This window comes from Ovis canadensis, chromosome 6 (genome assembly GCF_042477335.2).
Source record: "Ovis canadensis isolate MfBH-ARS-UI-01 breed Bighorn chromosome 6, ARS-UI_OviCan_v2, whole genome shotgun sequence".
Taxonomy (NCBI): Eukaryota; Metazoa; Chordata; class Mammalia; order Artiodactyla; family Bovidae; genus Ovis; species Ovis canadensis.
In genome coordinates this window covers 46,255,042-46,281,901 of record NC_091250.1, presented here as the reverse complement: position 1 = coordinate 46,281,901, position 26,860 = coordinate 46,255,042, and the positions used below count along the sequence as shown (strand labels likewise).

Sequence of the window (26,860 nt, the reverse complement as noted above, 5' to 3'; positions counted from 1 at the left end):
GAAAGCAATGTGACCTCATTTCATACAGCCATTGAAAATTAAAAACTTTGCTATGCTTTCTTTCACAGTGGTTCATGTTGTCTGGCCGTGCTGAAAATTTTCCTTTTCCTGTTTTCATTAGTAGTTCGTATAGCATTTTAGAATAATGCCCCATTCGTGCTTTAATTAAACACAACTCCCTGTTTATTCTTCTGTTCCCTGATGTTGGCAAGGAATTGTTGGATTTCTTTTTTTTTTTTTTTTAATCATTAAATGCGTCAGTGGAGACAGACATTGTACAGAGGAAAGTGAAGGTGTTTAGTGACTATTATGATGAAGTACTCAATACACTGGGCTTCCCTGATGGTTCAGTGGTAAACAATCCATCTGCCAAGCAGGAGACGCTGGCTCAGTCCCTGGGTCGGGAAGATCCCCTGGAGAAGGACATGGCAACCCACTCCAGTACTCTTGCCTGGAGAATCCCATGGACGGAGGAGCCTGGCGGGCTCCAGGCCATAGAGTCAGGCACCGCTGAAGTGACTGAGTGCGTTAAGGATTAGACATCCTTAACCTTTGGTGTTAGGTATTGAACAGATGTCTCCCTGTGTCTGCTCATAGCATCATTCCCTTTATAAGTACCAAGTACAGTTTTCTCCTGTCCAAAAGCAGAGGTTCTTGTGAAGCCTTTTGTCAAGTCAAAACATGTACAGTGAAGAGTTTGCCTTTTTTTGTAAAAGTGAAAGTTGGATTTCTGTTGGGTTAGTGAAAATGGGTACCAGTGCAGGTCTTCCGTAAAAGTAAACTGATGTTAAAACAAACTTTCTAAAAGCTGGAGATAGCTGTAATATGTATATAGACTTTTTTACTAGTGAGTTGCTTTTTTTCTTTATGAAGCAGTTTTAATACATGTAGTAAAGGCAAGGCTTATAATTGACAATGAGATGTAAAAACTAGTGATTCTTTTTAAAAATATGAATTATGTTTTGAAGAAATACAGTGAAAATAAGCTATAAATTGAAAAATTGGGATAATTAGAACATCTTTTAGTGACACAGTAAATTTAGTCGAATGAAAAAGGGAAAGAGACACAAACTTCCTTTCTAAATGAATATTTAGTTAATTTTAGCTTCTGTCACATCCTGGGGAGTGATGGGGAGTATTCATAGTCCTCATCAGCCATTTGGAACTCAAGTATAGTTGGTAGACTCAAAGGGAGCAACGTCCTCTTTCAATAGTAAAATGGTGGGTATCATTGATTAACATGAATAGTAATAATGTTTTTATAATACTTTCAGCTTTAAAAGTATCTCTTTATTCAGGATTATAGTAATAGAATGTCATTAAATTTTTAATGGGCCATTATTTTCCCAGTGAGGTGACAGAGTCTGAGAAATGTCAAAAGAATTATTCAGAGTCCTGTAGTGATTTGAACCCAGTTATTTTGATTCAGTTCAATTCTCTGTATCACAAGATAACATCAGTGACTATATTTAGGGAGAACTGGGTGTTCTTTGGAAGGACTGATGCTAAAGCTGAAACTCCAATACTTTGGCCACCTCATGCGAAGAGTTGACTCTTTGGAAAACACCCTGATGCTGGGAGGGATTGAGGGCAGGAGGAGAAGGGGACGACCAAGGATGAGATGGCTGGATGGCATCACCAACTCGATCGACATGAGTTTGGGTGAACTCCGGGAGTTGGTGATGGACAGGGAGGCCTGGCGTGCTGCAATTCATGGGGTCACAAAGAGTTGGACATGACTGAGCAACTGAACTGAACTGAACTGAACTGAACTGAACTCTCTTAGGGATAGTTTAGAAAGGATTCTTACCCTGCATTGGGTGGATAAAGTAGGTAACTAGCAGTTACTAAGATCTGTTTCAAGTAACATTTTCATTTCCTCTCCACTTCATTTCAAAAAATTTAGCTAAGATTCTAGTTAACATGACCCTTTATCATACCTTGCCTCTGCTTTATGCAACATTTTAGCAATTTAAAAGAAAAGTTTCTTTATTCACTATGGACAGAGCTTTGGGGAGATCTGATGTATTCTTTTTTTTTTTTTTTTCAAGGAAGACTTGAATGTATTTGTGAGATCTGATTAGATCAAAAACTGAATGATGTGCATCTCAGTTATAAGTGGATATAAATTCTATATTTTACTTGAAGTCTAAAGGAGATAGGAGTGAGAAAGGAAATTACTGTTTCTTCAACAATCCCAAATTTCATTGTGGGCTTTACGCTGCAGTAATAAATCGCGATAACTAGATTTACTTAGCTAAGATGGATAGATTTATTGGTTCCATTTTAAAATTTTGATATGAATAAGTAAACTGCTACCAGTTGCATATGTTTCATCTCTTCTAATAATGTTCTATTGCCATCTGCTCCCCTTTATTTTGACGTCATTAAACAGTCCACTGCCATAACGGCCTGCTGGAGCTGTCCATTGTCAAAACCACAGTATGAAGCATGTAAATATGCTCTATGTAACAGATATATTTTTGTTTAGAATTATGTTTTTAAATTTATTTTTTTTTTATTGAAGGATAATTACTTTACTGGATTTTGTTGGTTTCTGCTAAACATCGACATGAGTCAGCCATAGGTATACACATGTTTTTGTATAGGAAAAAATAAAAGTAGCAGCCATACACTGCCCTCTTTCTTTTCTTTTAAATGTTCTTTGATTGAAATTTATTTCCATGTTGGAAGCTTCCCAGTGCTGTTTCAAGTACACTGTGGTGAAGGCTCTTTTTTCCCATTTCCTCTCATCCTGAGATTAAAATATTACGTCTTTAATAAGGGAAGATACCTGGATTCATTCACATATGCTTTTCACAAAGAATTACTATTTCCTAAGTCAGAAAAGACAAATACCATATGACATCACTTATGTGTGGAATCTAAAATATGATACAAATGAACTGACCTAGGAAACAACAGACTCACAGATACAGAAATCAGACTTTTGGTTACCAGTGGGGGCCGAGAGTGGGAGAAGGAACGTTTGGGAGTTTGGGATTAGCAGATGCAAGCTAGTATATGTAGAGCGGATAAGCAACAAGGTCCTACTATTGTATAGCACGAGGAGCTATACTCAGTATCCTGCGACAAACTGTAATGGAGTGGAATGTATATGTATACATACACACATACATACATATGTATATATATGTATAATTTTGCTGTACGGAAGAAATTAACACAACACAAATCAATTATACTTTAATAACATTTTTAAAAAGAATTATTACTTCTTATTAATTAATGCGTATGGTTTAAACCAGGAGATAGCAACCTGTGGCCACTGACCACATCCAGCCCACCACCTGTCTTTGTAAATAGTTCTGTTGGAGCACAGACATGCTCATTCATTTACATGTCCATGGCTTCTTTCGCGTTCCAGTTATAGAATTGAGTAGTTGCAAGATAAACTATATGGCCCAAAACTAAGCTGGATAATTCTACATAGCAGATACAAACTTTGTTGGGGGTCATGAGCACCCTTGATAGGCCCTAATCCTAAAGCGCTCTGTTCACTTTGCTTGTGACCATCACCCATAAGAAGCGGGTTACTTCTTTTGGGTGCCAGTTTCTTTTTCTTGGGTGTATCTTTCATATCAGAAGAGTTCCTAGGTCTAAAACATTCAGTGTGCTCAGTAGGTAGCTGCTGAATGAGTGTATACTTTATTTTTTTAACCATGTTAGGACCTTACATCAGAGTACAAAAATCACATTAATGAAGCATTTCTTACACATTCAAGGATCTATAAGTAAAACACTTTACTTAGACTACCTTGTTTAACTCTCTCACACTTTGAGTTAGTTGTTATTTTTGCTGTTTTACAAATGAAGAAATTAAGACCCAAAGTGATGGCATTTCTAAGTTCATACAACTAGAAGCTTAAAAAACAAGGATCCCAAGTGTTATTTTAACATTAGACATTGTGCTTGAGATACTGTTTCCTCCCGGATAAAATAGCCTATCAGTGTTCTCTGCTTTTAAATGATATGAAATTCAAACATAAATTCGGAAAAGGAAATGAGGTTTTGTTTATTTTACAGATCTAATGACTTTAAGAAGAGTTCCCCATGTCAAACAATACCAAACATGTCACTAATGAAGAATACAAGTTATCTGAAACTAAAAGCTGGGATACTCGTTACATTTCTATTGCTACTACAAATTCTCTATGATATCTTTCTCAATTAAATTTTCTTTCCCTTTCTACTTCAGTTGTTTGCTAACCTTAAAAGAATTCTATTTATCAGTTCAGTTCAGTTCAGTGTAGTCGCTCAGTCGTGTCCGACTCTGCAATGCCATGAATCGCAGCACGCCAGGCCTCCCTGTCCATCACCATCTCCCGGAGCTCACTCAGACTCACGTCCATCAAGTCCATGATGCCATCCAGCCATCTCATCCTTGGTCGTCCCCTTCTCCTCCTGCCCTCAATCTCTCCCAGCATCAGAGTCTTTTCCAATGAGTCAACTCTTCGCATGAGGTGTCCAAAGTACTGGAGCTTCAGCTTTAGCATCATTCCTTCCAAAGAAATCCCAGGGTTGATGTCCTTCAGAATGGACTGGTTGGATCTCCTTGCAGTCCAAGGGACTCGCAAGAGTCTTCTCCAACACCACAGTTCAAATGCATCAATTCTTCGGCGCTCAGCCTTCTTCATAGTCCAACTCTCACTTCCATACATGACTACTGGAAAAACCATAGCCTTGACTAGGCGGAGCTTAGTTGGCAAAGTAATGTCTCTGATTTTGAATATACTGTCTAGGTTGGTCATAACTTTTCTTCCAAGGAGTAAGCGTCTTTTAATTTCATGGCTGCAGTCACCATCTGCAGTGATTTTGGAGCTCCCAAAAATAAAGTCTGACACTGTTTCTACTGTTTCCCCATCTATTTCCCATGAAGTGATGGGACCGGATGCCATGATCTTCATTTTCTGAATGTTGAGCTTTAAGCCAACTTTTCCACTCTCCTCTTTCACTTCCATCAAGAGGCTTTTTAGCTCCTCTTCAATTTCTGCCATAAGGGTGGTGTATCTGCATATCTGAGGTTATTGATATTTCTCCCGGCAATCTTGATTCCAGCCTGTGTTTCTTCCAGCCCAGCGTTTCTCATGATGTACTCTGCATAGAAGTTAAATAAGGAAAGTAACGATATACAGCCTTGACGTACTCCTTTTCCTATTTGGAACCCGTCTGTCATTCCACATCCAGTTCTAACTGTTGCTTCCTGATCTGCATACAGATTTCTCAAGAGGCAGGTGAGGTGGTCTGGTATTCCCATCTCTTTCAGAATTTTCCACAGTTTCTTGTGATCCACACAGTCAAAGGCTTTGGTATAGTCAATAAAGCAGAAATAGATGTTTTTCTGGAACTCTCTTGCTTTTTCCATGCTCCAGCGGATGTTGGCAATTTGATCTCTGGTTCCTCTGCCTTTTCTGAAACCAGCTTGAACATCAAGGAGTTCACAGTTCACGTATTCCTGAAGTCTGGCTTGGAGAATTTTGAGCATTACTTTACTAGCATGTGAGATGAGTGCAATTGTGCGGTAGTTTGAGCATTCTTTGGCATTGCCTTTCTTTGGAATTGGAATGAAAACTGACCTTTTCCAGTCCTATGGCCACTGCTGAGTTTTCCAAACTTGCTTGCATATTGAGTGCAGCACTTTCACAGCATCATCTTTCAGGATTTAAAACAGCTCAACTGGAATTCCATCACCTCCACTAGCTTTGTTCGTAGTGATGCTTCCTAAGGCCCACTTGACTTCACATTCCAAGATGTCTGGCTCTAGATTAGTGATAGGATACCAAAAGAGGAACTCCCCAGGTCATTAGGTGCCCAGTAGATCAGTGGAGAAATAACTCCAGAAAGAATGAAGGGATGGAGCCAAAGCAAAAACAATACCCAGTTGTGGATATGACTGGTGATAGAAGCAAGATCCGATGCTGTAAAGAGCAATATTGCATAGGAACCTGGAATGTCAGGTCCATGAATCAAGGCAAATTGGAAGTGGTCAAACAAGAGATGGCAAGGGTGAACGTCGACATTCTAGGAATCAGTGAACTAAAATGGACTGGAATGGGTGAATTTAACTCAGATGACCATTATATCTACTACTGCGGGCAGGAATCCCTCAGAAGAAATGGAGTAGCCATCATGGTCAACTAAAGAGTCTGAAATGCAGTACTTGGATGCAGTCTCAAAAACGACAGAATGATCTCTGTTCGTCTCCAAGGCAAACCATTCAGTATCACAGTTATCCAAGTCTATGCCCCAACCAGTAACACTGAAGAAACTGAAGTTGAATGGTTTTATGAAGACCTACAAGATCTTTTAGAACTAACACCCAAAAAAGATGTCCTTTTCATTATAGGGGACTGGAATGCAAAAGTAGGAAGTCAAGAAACACCTGGAGTAACAGGCAAATTTGGCCTTGGAATGTGGAATGAAGCAGGGCAAAGACTAATAGAGTTTTGCCAAGAAAATGCACTGGTCATAGCAAACACCCTCTTCCAACAACACAAGAGAAGACTCTACACATGGACATCACTAGATGGTCAACACCGAAATCAGATTGATTATATTCTTTGCAGCCAAAGATGGAGAAGCTCTATACAGTCAACAAAAACAAGACTGGGAGCTGACTGTGGCTCTGATCATGAACTCCTTATTGCCAAATTCAGACTTAAATTGAAGAAAGTAGGGAAAACTGCTAGACCATTCAGGTATGACCTAAATCAAATCCCTTATGATTATACAGTGGAAGTGAGAAATAGATTTAAGGGCATAGATCTGATAGAGTTCCTGATGAACTATGGAATGAGGTTCGTGACATTGTAAAGGAGACAGGGATCAAGACCATCCCCATGGAAAAGAAATGCAAAAAAGCAAAATGGCTGGGGAGGCCTTACTAATAGCTGTGAAAAGAAGAGAGGCGAAAAGCAAAGGAGAAAAGGAAAGATATAAGCATCTGAATGCAGAGTTCCAAAGAATAGCAAGAAGAGATAAGAAAGCCTTCTTCAGCGATCAGTGCAAAGAAATAGAGGAAAACAGCAGAATGGGAAAAACTAGAGATCTCTTCAAGAAAATTAGAGATACCAAGGGGACATTTCATGCAAAGATGGGCTCGATAAAGGACAAAAATGGTATGGACCTAACAGAAGCAGAAGATATTAAGAAGAGGTGACAAGAATACACAGAAGAACTGTACAAAAAATATCTTCACGACCCAGATAATCATGATGATGTGATCACTAATCTAGAGCCAGACATCTTGGAATGTGAAGTCAAGTGGGCCTTAGAAAGCATCACTACGAACAAAGCTAGTGGAGGTGATGGAATTCCAGTTGAGCTGTTTCAAATTCTATTTATATAATCACTCAAATCCGAGGTAGGTTTCTCCTTGATTTCTGAGACTAGGTTGCTTTCTCACATATGTAAATAGATGAAAGTTGGTGGGAAAATGGTGAAACCCATGCTCGTTTGGATTTCACATTACTTTGGAAATAACATGTGAGAACTCCAGATATAATGTGAGAACAAATAATTTTAAGATATGTCCTTATGATTTTCTCATTCAAATACGAACAAAAATCTACAAATTTAATATTTTAGATAAACCCTTAGCTTATAGAGGTCTGAATGAGTTTAACAGTGATCCTCTTCCGTATCCTGAGGTCATGAATCAGGCTTCAGATTTGTGTTTGTTTTTTAAGATATTTTATGTGATTTTGTTCTTTTTCTTTTTCCACCCCTCTATCCCCTTCAGCATGAAGCACATTAAGCACCCAAGATTATATATAGCATGAGCTTGTCTTCCCATTATAAAATCTGAAATTAGAGCAGTGGTATTGAGATCATTTAGGATACTCTATAAGTGATAAATAATTTGTTGGCAAAACATATTTTATCTGCAGTATTTTATATTTTGTCTTTATCTGCTGGTTACAGACTCGGTTTGTTTTACTTGCAGCTTTAACCAAATAGAAGTTTTCAATGTAAGGTTAGTAGGGAGGAAAAGGCAAGTCTGTATATCTCAAATTTTGATGATGTGTGATTCAAAAACTAAAAAAGAAGAGAAAATCTAATTCAAGTCCCCACACTCACTTTAATTAAGACACTTGAGATCCAGTTTAATCTGGGTTCTTAAGAGTTGAAAGGCTGGTTGCTAATGGAAGAAACTAACCTCCTGAAGTTGCAGAAATATTTGATACTTAGCCTTGGGCGCACCTGTTCCAATTCTTTATGACATACATACCAGCATTCTCCACTGCTTAGGGAAATGATAATAGTTTAATCTGTCCAATTTTGCTTTTAATCATTGAATTTAAGTTTGATTTCACTTAATAAAAGTTGTGCAAACCTCTCTAGAATGTACTTTCCTCTGATCCTAGATCTTGGCTCAACTTTAAACCTTTTTAATTTCTACTGGATATGATTTCATGCCTGGATTATGAAGAGTAGGCTGTTGTTTATGCTTTCAGCATAAGGGGCTTGACAGACAAAACGCACAGATTCTACATTTCTCATGACCACCATCTGTTTGAGGCGGTTGGGGAAGGGACAGAGAATGCGTTTGCCTTCTATGATAATATGCAAGTGTGTTACCGTTGCTGCTACTCAATTTAGTATGTGTAAAATTTCTACCATACCTTTGTGAACACATTCTCTGAGATGCTGAATTACAATACTTCATCTCCTCAAGAGAGCCAGAGTGTCACTTTGATGTAACCCAGTTATTTATATGAGGACAACATTAGCCTCAGTGTTTATAACGGAATACCCCTTGTGGAAGAGCCAGTTGTTTTTCACACCATAAACCTCACATATGACTTCTCTCTGTCTTATCCAGGCTGTAAACATTTGTCTTTTTTCTTTTGAGGGATAATATTAATATTTTTGATATCGGCCTTATTTCTGACTCACTGAGAATGAAATATTATAGGATACTTAAAACATATTTTATGGTTATTTGCAGATTTACTACCATGACTTTCTCTGTTGTTTTAATTCAGATGTAGTAGCTGAAATATTTACATCAGTAGAGTTTGCACAAAAATGGATTCAGCACTTAATGCTTCAAGCTTCTTTGTCCTTAGCAAAAGCATTAGATTTATAATTATATTTCCCTTTCTGAAGCGACTTATATAAATTCTCTGAAATATTTCTCAAAACATTGAAGAATCAAGCTTTATATCCATATGTTATATTTCAGGAACTTTGCAGCCATTAATTATAATGGCTGGAAAGGATGTGCAGCCAGGTGGAGGGAAAGAAAGTTAGATCTCTGTGGGAAATATATCTTTTACAGAATACATGAAGGGCTTAAAAGTGATCATCTAAGATGTTAAGTGTACCAGGGCAAATAAAAAATAATGCTTTCATACATTATTCCAAAATTTATCCTAGCAAGCTTATTAAGGAAATTAAAATAGCAGAAATTAATCACCTCAGTTATCACTGTCCCCTTCTTCTCAACTGGTGTAGAAGTTAATACTTCCAGGTTTAGATACATTCAAGAAGATCTGCTTTCATATTTTCATGGGTCAAGGTAGTGCCTGGCAAAGAGCTTGGCACACAGTAAGCATGTGGTCAATATGTGATGAATGAATGTGTGGTATCGTAGGCTCTGGAGTCATACAGAAATGATTTTGGATCCCATATATTCTCTACTCTGCTTCTTTGGCTTCCATGATGTACTCTCCTGGTTCTTGCTCCTGCCTCTCTCTCTGTTCCCAGAGTATTTCTATTATTTGTCTTATACCTTAAGAGCTCTTCTAATTCATGCTACTCTTTCCCTGAACAATCTCATTAATTCCCACAGCCTCAGTTGCCATCAATATGCTGATAACTCTTGAGTAATTCTAGATCAGATCTTTTTCCTGAGTTCATATGTTCAGTAGACTGTCTATACTTAGAAAACCACAAGAACCTCCAACTCAAAAACAAACAAAAAAAAAGGCCTTAGATCTATGAAAGAAAGGACAAAATATGTTTTATCCTCTATTGGGTACCTTCATGTAATGTAGTGCCTGCCACACTGACTATCTATAATTATCTATGTGACTGACTGAATATCTATAATTAAACTCATTATCTTTCCATCATTCTAGCACTGACCCCACTTTAACATAACTGACTGATTTCTGGTCTGTTCAGTTCAGTTGCTCAGTCATGTCTGACTCTCTGCGACCCCATGCACTGCAGCACACCAGGCCTCCCTGTCCATCACCAACTCCCAGAGTTTACTCGAACTCATGTACATGAGTCGGTGATGCCATCCAACCATTTCATCCTCTGTTGTCCCCTTCTCCTCCCGCCTTCAGTCTTTCTCAGCATCAGGGTCTTTTCAAATGAATCAGTTCTTCTGGTCTGTAATCTTTAAACTCAGGGAGGGCAGAAATCATGTGTGTCTTGTTTGTAGCAGTAAAGCCCAGTGCATTATTTGATACATAATGCTGCTGCTGCTGCTAAGTCACTTCAGTCATGTCCGATTCTGTGTGACCCCATAGACAGCAGCCCACCAGGCTCCCCCATCCCTGGGATTCTCCAGGCAAGAACACTGGAGTGGGTTGCCATCGCCTTTTCCTGATACATAATAGTTAAATTCAAAAAACATTTGCTTCATTTTATTGCTTTGCATGAAAGAAAAATGTTAGTCACTCAGTTGCGCCTGACTCTTCATGATCCCATGGACTATAGCCTGCCAAGTTCCTCTGTCCATGGAATTCTCCAAGCAAGATTACTGGAGTGGGTAGCCATTCCCTTCTCCAAGGTATCTTCCCAACCCAGGGATCAAACCTGGGTCTGCTGCGTTGCAGGCAGATTCTTTACCATATGAACCACAGGGAATGTCTTCAGGCAGATCACTTACCCTTTCTGAGCTTTGTATTCCTGATCCATCAAGCAGTAATAATAATACCTTATATTGTTTTTGTAAATAAATGATTCAGTTTAATAGGTATAAAACTTTTCTTTAGCTTTTTACTATAGAAAAAGTTCAAATACACACACGAACATACAACTGGAGACTTAGTTTCTTCTATAGGTATTTTGCAAGGAGTAGGGAGGGAGTTGGAAGGAATTATAGACTAAAATATTTAAGAGACACCAAATGTAGTATGTGGACCTTTCCTATTTGGATCTCGATTAATACTGTGTTGGGGTGTATGTGGTAAGTAGAATAATGTCCCCACAAAGATGTCCATGTCCTAATATCCAGAACCTGCAAATATGTTGTATTTCATGTCACAGGGGAATTTGGGATGCTGATGGAATTACAGTTGTTCATTAGCTGAGCTTAAAATAAAATAATTATCCTGGTGGGCCCATTGTAATCACCAGGACCTTTAAAAGCGGAAGAGGGAAGCAAAGAGAGAATCTAGAGTGCTGTAGTGTAAGAAGGACTCAGTCTGCTGGTTTTGAGCTGGTGTGAGAGGGCCCTGAACCGTGGAATTTGGACAGCTCTAAAAGATGGAAAAAAGCAAGGAAATGGATTTTCCCTAGGGCTTTTAGGAAGCAACAGCCCTGCCATCACCTTGAGTCTGGCCTGATATCCGTGGAGGAGAACTGTAAAACAGTGCACCTGTGCTGTGTGTAAGCCAGTCCATGTTTAGCCATATGTTGCAATAGTGAGAGGAAGCTATAATCAGAAGCAAACTGGAAACTTGATTATTTGATGAGGTTAAGGAAATTTTTGTTTTATTTTAGATGTGATAATGGTATTATTGGGTAGATTTTTTAAAAGAGTACTCTAGAAGTGAGGTTGAAATATTATGAAATAAAGGATTGATCTTGAAATTGCTTCAAATAGTTCAGAGACAGCAGAGGAATGAATAGGATCTAGCTGAAAACATGATTGCCTATCAGGTGATAAATTGTAAAGCTAGATTTTTTTTCCTCTTTACTACATTTTACCGGTTTTTCAAATAAATGAATTGTTTCCTTAGCATCCTCTAAAGGTGATCAATGTGGTTTTTAAAATTATAAAACCATTGTGATTGCGTGTAAATTTATTTGAAGTATTTCAGTCTTTGTAGTTATTATTAATGCTCAGAAGGTCTCATCTGCTTCAAGTCACTTGATACAACTCTAGTTCTTTGCTAGCGTTTTAGCTTTCTGACAAAATATTCTAGACTTTCCATGTTGACTTTTTTTGTCCCAATCCTAGAAACAGTAGTTTCGCTAACAAGTCTGTTTCCTTTCCATGGGAAGACAGTAATTTTGGTGCTGGAGTCATTCTTGAAACAAAGATTTGTTAAGCAAAATGCCAGCAACTGTTCTAGGTGCTAGAGATACAGCAGTGAATAAATTAGGCAGCATCTCTGGCCTCAAGGTATGGAGAGAGAGGCAATAAAAAGCAATAAGAAGAATATAAATTCATTAGATGGGGATGATAAACTGGTTAAGGAGTATGGGAATGCTGGCTTGAAGGGAGAGGGTTGCTCCTTTATATAGGGTGATCAGAAAGAGCCACATTGGTAAAATGACCTCTGAGCAGAGGACGGGAAGGAAATGAGGGAGGAAGCCATGGAAACACCTGGGGAAAATATTTCCAGGCAGAGGGAATAGAAACTACAAAGGGCCTGAATCAGAAGCACACTGGCCATTTATAGAAATAGTTAGGAAGACAGGAGATAGTAAGGAGATCCAACCAGTCCATCCTAAAGGAGATCAGTCCTGGTGTTCACTGGAAGGACTGATGTTGAAGCTGAAACTCCAATACTTTGGCCACCTGATGCAAAGAGCTGACTCATTTGAAAAGACCCTGGTGCTGGGAAAGATTGAAGATGGGAGGAGAAGGGGACGACAGAGGATGAGATGGTTGGATGGCATCACCAACTCAATGGACATGAGTTTGGGTGAACTCCGGGAGTTGGTGATGGACAGGGAGACCTGGTGTGCTGCAGTCCATGGGGTTGCAAAGAGTCGGACACGAATGAGCGACTGAACTGAACTGAAGGAAGACAGTGTGCCCCGTGGCTAGTGAGCAAAGGAAGAGTGCCGGATCAGGCCAGAGAGATAGCTGGAGTCAGAGTCGGTAGGACCTTTGCTTTCAGTTCTGAGTTAGAAGTGAGTTGTTGGAGCAGAGGAGTAGCTTGAGATGAGCCAGTTTAGTTTTCCTTGGCTTCCATGTCTTAGGAAGGACAGAGCAAGAACTCAGGCCATTGCTGCAATAAGCCAAACAAGAGATAATGACTGCTTAAACTGGGACATACTCTGGATGTGGTAAGAAGTTAGGTTATGTATTTCTCATATTGTTGTGGGCAGTTCATCTTTCAACACCAACTTGCTCTCCTATTGAATGATATGTTCAGCAGTTCGAAAGCACTATGTTTAGTAAGAGAAACCTACCTTGAAAGACAATAGCAACATCTGTTTGTTTGTGGGGCTTTTGTCCCCCAGCCCCAGTTGACTTATGTTAAGTTTCCAAATAAAGTCTGACATAATGTAGTATTTTTTCACCTAATAGATGCCAGTAATAAGATTTTACTGGTAGTTGAATGATTTGACTTGAACCAGAGGAATTAACAGATGAATTTCATGTTCATTCAGGTACAGCCTGGCCAGGTATTTAATGTATACATTATAATCTTCACTATTTGTTTTTAAGAATATTGGTTTCGAACCAACAGCTTTTTTTTGAACAGAGATAGAAAGCAAAAATGTCATGTAACCTACCTTATTACAGTTGGAAAACATCTGGGTTTTCAGAGAGTTCACACATTGAACTACCTGGAGTTCTGAAGGTCTTAATCTATGTTTTCTCTCCAGAAACTCTTTTTATATAAACAAGTGCCTTTTAGTGAGCTTAGGTATATTTGAACCACATAGTAAATAATTAGATAATTTCTAATTCCATATACATTACATAGTCTTTTATAATATTATACAAATCCCCAGTTATATTCTTATGTGCCCCATTACTGAGGATTTACTTGGATCAACTTGAGAAATCACTTGGTTAGGACCTTACAATGGTTAGAAAAGAAAATGAAAACTCAGGATAAGAGTGCTTAAAACTTGTGTTAACTGATTTGCTAAATAATTCAAACTTGAATCATGTGCTTGGGGAAGAATGCAGTTAAGATCTTTCTAGAGTAAAGAGTTTTCACTTTATCTTTCCAAGTGATATATCACAGAGATTTCCCCAATAACAGGAGGTATGTTTTCTACTAAATTAATGAATATTATGTGGTTCAATTTTTTAAAATTCTTTATCTCCAATTTATTATCTGTAGTCTAAAAGAGATGACTTCATTTCTTTGCAGTAAAGTAAGACTCACGATTAGTAAGTCAGTTTATTTGCTTTTTTAAAAAGTATTGCCCCTTGGACTACTCAGATATATGCTTATGACAGATATTTTAAAAATGAAAAACTTAACATTTTGTGTGTTAGTTTTACTTTACTTGATTAATTTGACAATTTACATATTAAATACTGAGAAAGTATTCTAGTGTGCTGCTGGGCTTTCCAACTAATTTACATTAACTTATTTAATGTTAGTCTTTGTAATCTTAGGCTTGACTATCATAGTGCTGAAAATAAAGCTTAGAATGTATTTCATTCCAAATCTTTAGAAAACTCATAAGTAAGCACTCTAAAGTTAATAAAAGACATCTCATTAACACTGTTAGTTTGGAGAATAGCTACGGGCTTTAAGTTTCTAGATGAGTTTTATGGTGCTGAAATATATTTGATACAAAAAAAAAATTAACTTTTAAACTTGATTCCATTGGGTAGAGATCAGCCACAAAACAAGCCTAATTTAATGGAAGTCATTCAAGATTAAGGTTAAAAAGGAAAGCTTGAGTCGAAAACTAACCTCCTTTTAATGTTCTCATTGTGACTCACTCATTATTCAGTTTAAATAAGTCACTTACATTTTTGTGACTTAGATTTCTAGATTATGAAATGGAGCTAATTCAGAGCTCCCATTTAATACTTTTATTAGAACTTAAAAGAAAAATCTGGTTTTATTACAGATCAGTAGATTGAGATCTTTAAACTGCTATCCCTAAAGAGATGTATATTTTTTCCTGCATAAAACTGATTTTTATGGCAGGGTCAATAAGTTTGAGATATTTTGGTCTCTGCACTCCTCATGGAAGACTGTTTTTGTCTGTGTGGCAGTGCAGTTTTCTACAGAATTTTAAAGGAAGCTGGACTCATTTGTGGTGCTTCCCCTTTTCCAAAACCTCACCTTCTCACACCTTCCTCTCCCCAATAAGCCAGATGAGCAGAGGCCAGGGGGTTGGTACTTGATGGCTCAAAAGTTGCCTACTTCTGTGCTGGAGTAGTGAGAAATTCAGTCTGAAGAAATGAAACATCACTTTATTCATATGGGAAATAACTGTTCCTTGGAAATGTTTGGGGCTTGGTAATTAATAAGCTTGTGTAGCTTTGTGTGCGGGCCAGTGTACTAGCAAACGCAGCAAGAAAACAGAGGTGTGAGAATTTGTCTCATCCAAAGTGGCTAAAATGGAGCAGTAACAAAAAAGCAAGGCTTTCTTCCCAAGGAAGGTACAGCAGTGAGCTTAGAGCCTGTTTATATGCGTTTAAGACACAGTCACATGTTTCGTGTTCAAAAATGGCTCCTCATGGTAAATAACTTAGTTCCTCCATGTATCTTCTCCCTGAGGCATGGGCCAGATGGATTATGTCCCATTTTACAATGACCGATGGAAAATTACTACACTCTTTTATTGCTAAAAATGCCTCAGTGACTCAGTACTTTAGGGCTTATGCATAGATAATGTGATAAAATAAAGGCATATGGTAGATGAAAGGGTTTGACTCCCTTTGAGGTCTGATTTTGAGATTTTTCAATTGGTAACTTTCCCACTGTTTGAAATCCTGAACCTAATCCACGTTTTAAAACTATCGCAATCCTGTTCTTTAAAAAGGCACAATGAAAGTGATTTAGAACCTTCCCTTTTTTGTTTACTTGATTAAATATTAATTTTTTGCCTTCTGTTTTTAAGGCAGTTTTCTGGTAATGTTAGAAAGAAGTTGATAAAAAGTTCTCATTCACCGAGTTTATCATTGACATAGGAAGAAAAAGATATTATAGGATATTGATAAATAGCAAATATATTACATAGATGGGTGTGTTAAATATGTTAAGAGGGATGAGAGAACACTTCTGGCTGGGATGGTCAGGGAATAATGGGGAAGAAAACAGAATTTCTATGAGCCTTGCAGAATGGGAAAACCACGAATAGCTGTGGAGAAAGGGACATTTCACTGGCCATGGGTCAAAGAAGCAGGGCCCAGCACAGCACATTCAGGGAAGGGACAATGAGCAGACAATTGCATAGTGTTTAAGAGCACAGATTCTGGAACCAGACCGCCTGCTTTAGGGTTGCCCTTTATTTGTTGTGTGATGTTAGGCTGGCTTCTTAACCTCTCTTTGCCTCAGCTAGAGTGAAAACATGGTACTGATCATGCCTACATCATAGGGCTGTTGTAAGGATTTGAGAATAGTGCCTTCAGGTAAGGATGGCACAAGTTAAATGTTAAATAAAGATAATTGAGTTTGTTGATAATAGTAGGTATTTGGCTGAGTGTAAAAGACAAGATTGTAAAGAAGACTGGCATGAACTCATGGAGGGACTAGACTGTCAGTGGTATATGCAGCTTGCAGGGAAGAGTTATGAAAGCTTTGTAAGCCAGAAAATATGAGCAGAGTATTGTATTTGGAAAAATAATCTAGCAGATTAGCTTGAAAAAGAGATGGCAGCAGACAGACTTGTTAGGAGATGTATAATTGTCCAGACTTCAGGAATTCAAGTGTTAGTCGCTCAGTTGTGTCCAACTCTTTGTGACCCCATGGACTGTAGCCCACCAGGCTCCTCGATCCATGGGATTCTCCAGGCAAGAATCCTGGAGTGGGTTGCCATGCTCTTCTCCAGGGGATCTTCCCAACCCAGGAATCAAACCCAGGTCTCCCGCGTTGTAGATGCATTCTTAACCGTCTGGGCCAGCAGGGAAGCCCAGGACTCAAGTGCCAAAGCATGGGTTTGCATTAATGAACAGACCTTGAACACATTTCCAGTGACCAGCTGTTAGGGTCTGGGAACTGACAGAAATAGAGGAGCCAGAGGACCATTCCTGAGTAAGTGGGAGAATTCAGACACCTCGGATTTCTCAGGATGAGCCTGTAATGTACCCTAGCAGATGAAACCCGTGTTGTGTATTTTGAAGCCAATGACAAGAAGACGATTTGGCGTTGAAGATGCTTATCTGCATTTCTCCGAGAGCAGTCGGGCCTGCATACAGAAATTGAAGGAGAGTTGTGTTGTATACATTAGAGAACAGGAGAAAAGGATATTCTTTCCACAGTATGGATTACAGTATGGATATTGCAGTAACTTTTTCCCATTTCTGTAAGAGAAAGTGGAAGCTAGGAAACAAGGAAGAACATACACGGTATGGGTATTGCAGTAATTTTCTGTCCTGTTCTGTAAGAGAAAGTAAAACAGGTTCCTAGTTCAGTTGAATCCCTTGAAACAGGGACACTAGTTGAGCTCCCAGCCTGTAAAATGCCATTTCACAGCTCAGGTGCCAGGCAGAGCACTGGAGATGTGCTAGCTGTTTATAAATGCCGACTTTCTGGATCTGAAATTGCACATCATTGCAAATAGGCTTTATTTTCATGAGAAAGAATTAGTCTTTCAGTTATCCTAATTAAGTTTGTCCAATTCTAACCACACCTTTAATGTGAATCCCGTTGATATACACACATACATATATAACTGTACACACATACATACACACATCCTGTTAATTTATATTATTTATATGCATTCTTAAAAATTGTTCCTTTTAAACCATTAGAATTTATAAGCCTTGTCGCTTCTACCATGTTTTAATTGCCTGCGGGTGAAGAACAGGCCTTCTGTTGGTTTTAATTCTTCACAGTTGTTGCAGTTGTTCATTTATGTATTGATTCCAGTTTATTCATTCATTCATTCTGGACACTGTGTTAGTTGCTGGGGCAAGGAATAAAACCTAGTTCCTGCCCTCAGGGAGCATCCTCTATAAAGTCATTCACAGCAAATTACGGGAACATGAGAAAGAGACATGACTCTGGATTACGTGGAGGGGCAGTGGGGAGATATAATGGGGAGATTGTCCCTTCTTCTTACAGTGGGGAGAGGTAGCTGGGGAAGACTTTAGAACAGTTGACTCCTGGGCTGCATTGTACCAAGTAGAGGTTGCTAGGTGAACAGGGGAAAGCAGAGATGAGAGTGAGGGCAGGCTGTGAATGGACAGATGCCTCACAGGGACAATGAGGCAGTCTGGTGTTCACTGTAGTAAAGAGAGAGGCAGAGGATGGTGACAAGTGAGGCTGCAGGGAAAGTGGAGACCACTGGAGGACCTATATGTGGCGCTTAGAAGCTTGGACTACACTCACTGATGGAAGAAGAGGAAGATCCTTGGAATCATTTATGCAGAGTTCTGATCAAGTAAGATTTCAGTCCTCAGTGGCGGCAGAAGGATAAGACATTTGGTGGTTAGTCCAGGTGGGAGGTCTTGAACATAAACCAGGACAGTATTGCAGGGATAGAGATGAGGGGGAAAAATCAGGAACCAGGAATGAAGCTTCAGCAGAACCCATCATAACCACAGACGAGGGAGAGGAAAGCCCTAGGATGACACTTTTGTACCTCCCTTATATGACTGGTGACCAATTTCACAGTATTCTTAGGCAATACAGGACAGGAGAGAATATAGGGAGTTCACTGGCATCTGTAATGTACCTCTGATACATTCTGAGTTAAATATGATTAATGGTTAGCAGAGGCATCTGGATGACTAGAAACACTTCACCATCCGTATTCGATATTAACCATATCTCCTCTGGAAAGCATTCTCTCCCGTCATCTATCATAACTCTTTCACTGGATTACAGTCTTTGAATTTTTCTATTTAACTCTATAGTTTCAGTCCAGCATTTGATCCATAATCTCTCCATAAAGTGTGAGTGAATGAGTGAAGAAGTGAGTGGATGGATTACTTTTTAAAGTGAAGTGCTTTATTGAGGAGGGGAGGGGCTTCCCAGGTGGCGCTAGTGGTAAAGAATTCGCCTGCCAGTGCAGGAGACCAAAGAGATGTGGGTTTGATCCCTGGGTCGGGAAGATCCCCTGGGGGAGGAACTGGCAACTCACTCCAGTACTCTTGCTTGAAAAGTTCCATGGACAGAGGAGCCTGGCAGGCTACAGTGCATGGCGTCACTGAGTCCGACATGACTGAGCATGCATGCATGCATTTGATTATTAGGAAAAGCTTATATTTGGTTTATTCTCATTCTGATTCCCTTGTTTTAACTCCTAGCACCTTCCACTGGAAGAGTCGTAAGCAGTGGGCCATCCACAGGAGCTGTGGCACCAGCTAACTCAGCCAGAGGGCAGCCTCAGCCCAGTGACGAGGACACTTTGGTGCAAAGAGCCGAGCATATTCCCGCAGGGAAACGAACTCCGATGTGCGCCCACTGCAACCAGGTTATCAGGTTGGTCATTTGATTTAAAGTTTTTATTGAGAAGGCTTAGTCCCAGTGTTGATTTTTTTTTAATATTTTGAAAGATTAGAAATTTTATTAATGAGAATATTTATTTCTATGTAATAGTTATTGTGGAGGTAGATACATTAGACATATTTATTAGACCCTATTTTAATAAAAAGTAATTCTGGGCTCTGTGAAAATATAACTAAAAATACCAATTTAGTCAGTTATTCATTCCTATCAGAACTAAGAAAAATAATGATTAATGTGGCATTTCAGAGAATAATGAAATATTAAGACTCAAAGGGACCCCATAGAACTTCATTATTTCACAAATTAGAAAAGTGAGGACTCTCATTTAGATGAAAAGTAACTAATGATGTAAAATAAAGAATTTTGAGCCCTAGAGAAAAGATTGCATTTTCACACTAAGCCTTGAAAGATAAAATTACCTTCGGATCTATTCATAAATGTTTTGCTTTTTGTATTAGGTCATAACAAAGATTTTAAAATTTAAAAAATAAAAAACTAAAATAAATAAATAAAAACAATAAAAAAATAAAAATAAAGTAAAATATTTTTGATCCAAATGTATTTTATTGTTTCTTGAATTCCAAAAAGCAGAAAAGGCTAAGCTCTTAAGTGACTGCACTACACTAGCACTTATTAAACCTCAGCATTTCTGAACAAGTGACTTTTAAAATGTTATGAGGTTTAGGTGTGAATGTTAATACAGGGATCCCACCAGAGGACCTTGCTGCCTCTATGAGTTGCTTGCTGGCTGTAACAGATGATTACTTGAAATGCCTGCTCAAGCTCCCTCCTCGTTTTTAATTTACCCTGTTTTGTAATAGTTGAAACAACAATGTCTCTAAACTTGAATAAGGTTAAGACTTACTTGCATTTTCCCCTCTTTTCTTACATAGTTATTGCTTAGGGTAATGTTTCTAGTTACTACTTAAAATGGAGCTCAGGGAGTCTCAATATCTTATTTAAGAACCAAATATAAATACCCTTCCCCTTAACCCACTATTAAATAATAAATGTGTCAAGAACACAACACAGAGTACGTGATTTTTTTTTTAAAGTAGCTTTTGCCTCTTAAAGGTAGTCCACGTTCATTGTAACATTTCCAAACTATAGGAAAACAGAAAGCAAAAATAAAAATTCATATATAATTACACCTCCCAGGATACCCACTATTAGTATTTTAGTTCACAGTTTAAAACACACTTACAAATACACAAGGACAGATACTGTTTTCTAGAAATGGAAGCATAACATGCTATTTTATAAGCTGTTATTTTTCAATTAGTTTGTATTTTCCACAGTGAATACCTGTTGTATGAGAATTAACCAGCAGCCGTGGCAGGAGTAATAATGGTTGTGGTGAGAAGGAGGAAATCTGTAGCGGTTTTTGAAGTCTAGTGTAATATCTGACACACTAAAGGCATTTGGTGAATGTCTAAATTGAACAGATCATACATGACTCTAGACCCACTCATCACTTGGTCATAGTATCTTTATGGTTACAGTCATTTTTTTTTTAAGTACCACTATCAATGGGTCTTACAGAAATACTTAAACTAGTACAGAATCTAGTGTGCTACTGCTTTTTCTCAGTAAATAAATCAGTATTTCAAATTATTAACTCTATGTAATGTTACTTTTTTAGAGTTAATGTTAATAAAAATGTTTTTACTTATAACATTGTTTCTATAAGTTATGACACTTTGATTTCCTAGACTGGTACATGAGGATAATATGATTTAGATAAAAACACCTTTTATGGAGATGGGAGTCAATGCTGTTAGTGTGCTGTTGTAAGCAAGTAATTACTGGATGGGTTAACAAAATGTGAAACCATATCAGTTTCTGGTTCTTGTCTGATCAGCAAATTCTGTAATATCCTATGATCACCACTGCCAGCACATCTGAAAAACTTAGTATGGAGAAAATATGAAGATCAAAATAGAAATTACCTTCCCCACTCCTAACTGCCTTGGTTTCAGTTTTTAATGCAACACCAGAATGTGGTGTTACGTACTATCTTCTGCCAAGTGAAATAAATATTATATTAAAAACATGAATGGCCATCACTTATTTTCCCCTCATCTGTTAATTTTTATATTGCTCTGGATTATCCCAGCACTTGTTATCAGTTAAGCATTAGAGCTTCATTTACTAGAGAAGTTAACAGGAACAGGGATTAGCTCATGTCAAGATCCTGTTACAGTAATTACCATAGCATATTTGCTTGGTGTTCAAATACTGAAGCAGCTTGAATAGAGTGTGGTCAGTTCAGAGACCTAGGCAAAGGCAATTTTCCAGGTCTTGGCTGCAGTGTCAGTATCACTTACCAAACCTAGGAGGCATCAGATCAAGTGACATTCTCTTGGACACCTGTTTTAGAAACAGGCTGCAGTTGCAGGCTTGACACTTTCATTATAGAATATTGCAACCTGGCAGTTTAAGATTATTTGTAATTTAAATTTGTTTTATTTGTTTTCCACAGTGTCATTTATATTATGTTTTTTATAATTTATATTTTTAATATTTATTTTCTAAATGTTTCAAATTTTCAAAAACATTTTTAAGTAAATGCAAACTAAGGCAAATTTTATGTTTTATTGTTTTCTTAGAAAAAATTTTGGATGGTTTCAGAAACTTTGATCTCTGATATTAATACTGAGCTGATTATCTCTTATTGAACATGTTTTTAGCTTAAAACTCCATAGATCATCTTCATCTAATGTTAATATTTTTGGTTTATTTGAATCTGGGAAAGATTATGAATGTTTTTACTAAGTTGTAACAATCTATCTAATAATTATTATTTCATGGCAAATAGATGGGGAAACAGTGGAAATAGTGTCAGACTTTATTTTGGGAGGCTCCAGAATCACTGCAGATGGTGATTGCAGCCATGAAATTAAAAGACGCGCTTACTCCTTGGAAGGAAAGTTATGACCAACCTAGACAGTGTATTAGAAAGCAGAGACATTGCTTTGTCAACAAAGGTCCATCTAGTCAAGGCTATGGTTTTTCCAGTAATCATGTATGGATGTGAGAGTTGGACTGTGAAGAAGGTGAGCGCCGAAGAATTGATGCTTTTGAACTGTGGTGTTGGAGAAGACTCTTGAGAGTCCCTTGGACTGAAAGGAGATCCAACCAGTCCATCCTGAAGGAGATCAGTCCTGGGTGTTCATTGGAAGGACTGATGTTGAAGCTGAAACTCCATTACTTTGGCCACCTCATGGGAAGAATTGACTCATTTGAAAAGGCCCTGATGCTGGGAAAGATTGAGGGCATGAGAAGAAGGGGACAACAGAGGATGAGATGGTTGGATGGCATCACCGACTCAACAGACATGGGTTTGGGTGGACTCTGGCAATTGGTGATGGACAGGGAGGCCTGGCGTGCTGCGGTTCATGCAGTCGCAAAGAGTCGGGCACGACTGAGTGACTGAACTGAACTGAGGCAAAACTTTGATTAGCTAGTTGCTTTTTACAGATGGATAGATCGTTACATTTTGGGAGAAATTCTACTGAAGATCTGATTAAGTTTGCTCTAGAACGTTTCCAATCCATTTATGATAGAAGTACCATTTTTTGATTCATACGGGTGAACAGATTAACTATTTGGAATGTTGATATAATAGAACAGAAAATCAGAATACTAGTACAGCCAAAGCCGTATTTAATTTCTCTGGTAGAATAGGCTTATGAAAATACTAGCTTATTTTTGGAGTGTTATATCTAGTGACATTAAAAATCCACTTGTGTTATATGGAGTTAAACGGGCCATTCGCATTTAGCTGCTCAGCATTTCGATGAAAGAAATAAGGGATTCATGGTGCTTGAATTTCTCCTTGATATGGAATGCTTTAAAAAAAAAAAAAAGAGCCACAATGCTATTGTCCCATCTTTGCTTACAGTCCAGCACCAGAAAATCACATTGAGACAACTCATTGTTTCTTCTGGTGGCAGAGAAAATTTTAACAGTATTGATTTGTTTCTTACTTACTTGTTTTCAAACTTTTCTCATAAGGAGGGCCATCTCAGTTACCCTGGAGAGAAGCCATCAGAGTTTTTGCCTTAGCATCCATTTCTATCTCTGAGAACTCCATTATTAATAGGTTTTATTTATTTTCCCTTCTGGTTAAGATTTTACTTGAAGATAAAAGACTTTTTGACTTAATGTGTTTGTCCCTCAATTTACGGAAACAGCAAAGACATAGATCTTATGAGCAAGGCGTAGACCAAGATTTCAGACCTATTATAGGGGAAAAATGGGAAGAAGAAAATGTTCAGCATTTATGTAATATAATAATATGGTGCCGTTATCATCCTGTTTTTGGATCATAATTGTTTTATGTATGCTTGAGTGCATGCTTGGTCATTCAGTTGTATGTGACCCTTTGGACTGTAGCCTGCCAGGCTCCGCTGTCCATGGAAATTTCCAGGCAAGAATACTGGAGCAGGTTGCCATTTCCTACTCCAGGGAATCTCAACCCAGGGATTAAACCCACGCCTTCTGCATCTCCTGCATTAGTAGGTGGATTCTTTACTACTCAGCCACCCAGGAAGCCCTTAATGTATTCTTAGCATCTGCCAAATACTGTATTATCATTTTACTTGAATTCTTATTAAATTCTCATAACCTTATAAGGCAGTTACTATAATTGCCTCAGTTTCACAGATGAGAAAACCAACGCACAGAAAGCTTACATATTTACTGAAGTTACACAGATAGTAAATGGTAAAACCTGCATTTGAGCCCAGATCAGTGTAACTTTATATTCGTGCTTTTAACTTAGGAAAATGTTATAGTATTATATTATGATAACTAAGAACTATACAACTTAAATGAAGGTCTTTAAAATACATACCAAGATATATTAATGTGTTTCCATTTCAGTTCAGTCACTCAGTTGTGTCTGACTCTCTGCGACCTCATGAACTGCAGCAGACCAGGCCTCCCTGTCCATCACCAACTCCCGGAGTTTACCCAGACTCATGTCCATTGAGTCGGTGATGCCATCCAACCATCTCATCCTCTGTCATCCCCTTTCTCCTCCCACCCTCAATCTTTCCTAACATCAGGGTCTTTTCAAAAGAGTCAGCTCTTCGCATCAGGTGGCCAAAGTATTGGAGTTTCAACTTCAACATCAGTCCTTCCAATGAACATCCAGGACTAATCTCTTTTAGGATGGACTGGTTGGATCTCCTTGCAGTCCAAGAAACTCTCAAGAGTCTTCTCCAACACCACAGTTCAAAAGCATCAATTCTTTGGCACTCAGCTTTCTTTATAGTCCAACTCTCACATCCATACATGACTGCTGAAAAACTATAGCCTTGACTAGACAGACCTTTGTTGACAAAGTAATGTCTCTGCTTTTGAATATGCTGTCTAGGTTGGTCATAACTTTCCTTCCAAGGAGTAAGCATTTTTGAATTTCATGGCTGCAATCACCATCTGCAGTGATTTTGGAGCCCAAAAAAATTGTTGGCCACTATTTCCACTGTTCCCCCATCTATTTCCCATGAAGTGATGGGACCAGATGCCATGATCTTAGCTTTCTGAATGTTGAGCTTTAAGCCAACTTTTTCACTCTCCTCTTTCACTTTCATCAAGAGGCTCTTTAGTTCCTCCTCACTTTCTGCCATAACGGTGGTGTCATCTGCATATCTGAGGTTATTGATATTTTTCCCGGCAATCTTGATTCCAGCTTGCACTTCCTCCAGCCCAGCATTTCTCATGATGTACTCTGCATAGAAGTTAAATAAGGAAAGTAACAATATACAGCCTTGACGTACTCCTTTTCCTATTTGGAACCCGGCTGTCATTCCATGTCCAGTTCTAACTGTTGCTTCCTGATCTGCATACAGGTTTCTCAAGAGGCAGGTCAGGTGGTCTGGTATTCCCATCTCTTTCAGAATTTTCCACAGTTTATTGTGATCCACATAGTCAGAGGCTTTGACATAGTCAATAAAGCAGAAATAGATGTTTTTCTGGAACTCTCTTGCTTTTTCCATGATCCAGTAGATGTTGGCAATTTGATCTCTGGTTCCTCTGCCTTTTCTAAAACCAGCTTGAACATCTGGAAGTTCATGGTTCACATATTGTAATATGTATAAATTGTGTGACTACATATACATGTAACCATATATACTACTGTATAAATCAGGAAAAAAGAAACAACTTAAGCAGACCTGCCATATCTTAAGAGTGTGGCAGTGTACTCTTCTTTATAATGTTAGAGTGGGTGAGTGAGAAAGAAGTGAGTAAATAACAGATTGAACAGTTATGAGTTCTTATGTCCCCTCCAAATGACTTTGTACCATGAACATACATTCTTAGACTCATAGAGATGACCCAGGGAGTGAGGGGTTTACTTTTCCAGTTTCTCATCTAATGTGGAAATTTTGTCATTCTATAAGCAGTGCTCACTGAATATTTTATGGGCCACTTCCTGTAGATACCAGTGATACAGAAATCAAAGACATACTCCCTTTCTTTAAGGAGGTTGCTCTTATAAACTGAGTTGAGTCCCTTCCCAAATTTATATGTTGAAACCCTAACCCCCAGTATTTCAGACTGTATTTGGAAATAGGGCCTTTAAGAGGAAAGATGAGGTCATTAGAATTGATCTAAGCCAGTATCTCTGGTGTTCTTAGTAAGAAGAGGTCAGGACACAGACACACACAGAAAGAAGACCAGATGAAGTTGGGCACCTAGAGGCCAAAGAGAGAAGTCTTAGAAGAAATTAGCCCTGCCAGCGCCCTAAGTTTAGACTTCTAGCTTCCAGAATTGAGCAAATAATGCCTACTGTTTAAGCCACCCTATCTGTGGTGCTTTCTTAAGGCAGTTCTAGCAGATGAATACAGTTATACTAGACAAGCAGAGCAACAGCTGTATGAGTGTGGTAAGTCTTAACAGATATACATCCAGAGGCTGTTGGTGCAAAGAGTAGAGATGGGCATTATCTAGCTTCAACAGCCAGTTACTTTTATTTGAAAGAAATTGCCAGCAATAAAGTTCAGTAGTCTACTTTATAAGCAGTACTTGTATACAAGAAATATACGTTGAAAGCTTACAAAGTGTTAGCTAATGGTAAGGTGGGCTTCCCTAGTGGCTCAGTAATAATCAACTACCAGTGCAGGAGATGTGAGTTCAGTCCCTGGGTCGGGAAGATCCCCTGGAGAAGGAAATGGCAACCCACTCCAGTATTCTTGCCTGGAGAATTCCATGGACAGAGGAGACTAGTGGGCTACAGTCCATGAGGTCGCAAAAGTTGGACACGAGTGAGCAATTGAGCACATGCGTTATGTATGAGAGTTGTTAAGAGAATAAAT

The 26,860-nt window shown here is 38.4% G+C and overlaps 1 protein-coding gene across 9 annotated transcripts in view; it reads left to right on the top strand.

Annotated features, from left to right (window-relative positions):
• Window positions 1-26,860, top strand: part of PDLIM5 (PDZ and LIM domain 5) — a 239,224-nt gene that overhangs the window by 187,995 nt on the left and 24,369 nt on the right. For all 9 annotated transcript variants that reach the window (XM_069593676.1, XM_069593675.1, XM_069593673.1 and 6 more), the window contains one exon: window positions 19,334-19,508. In XM_069593676.1, coding sequence (XP_069449777.1) covers window positions 19,334-19,508 — 175 coding nt within the window. The remainder of the gene's footprint in view (window positions 1-19,333; window positions 19,509-26,860) is intronic.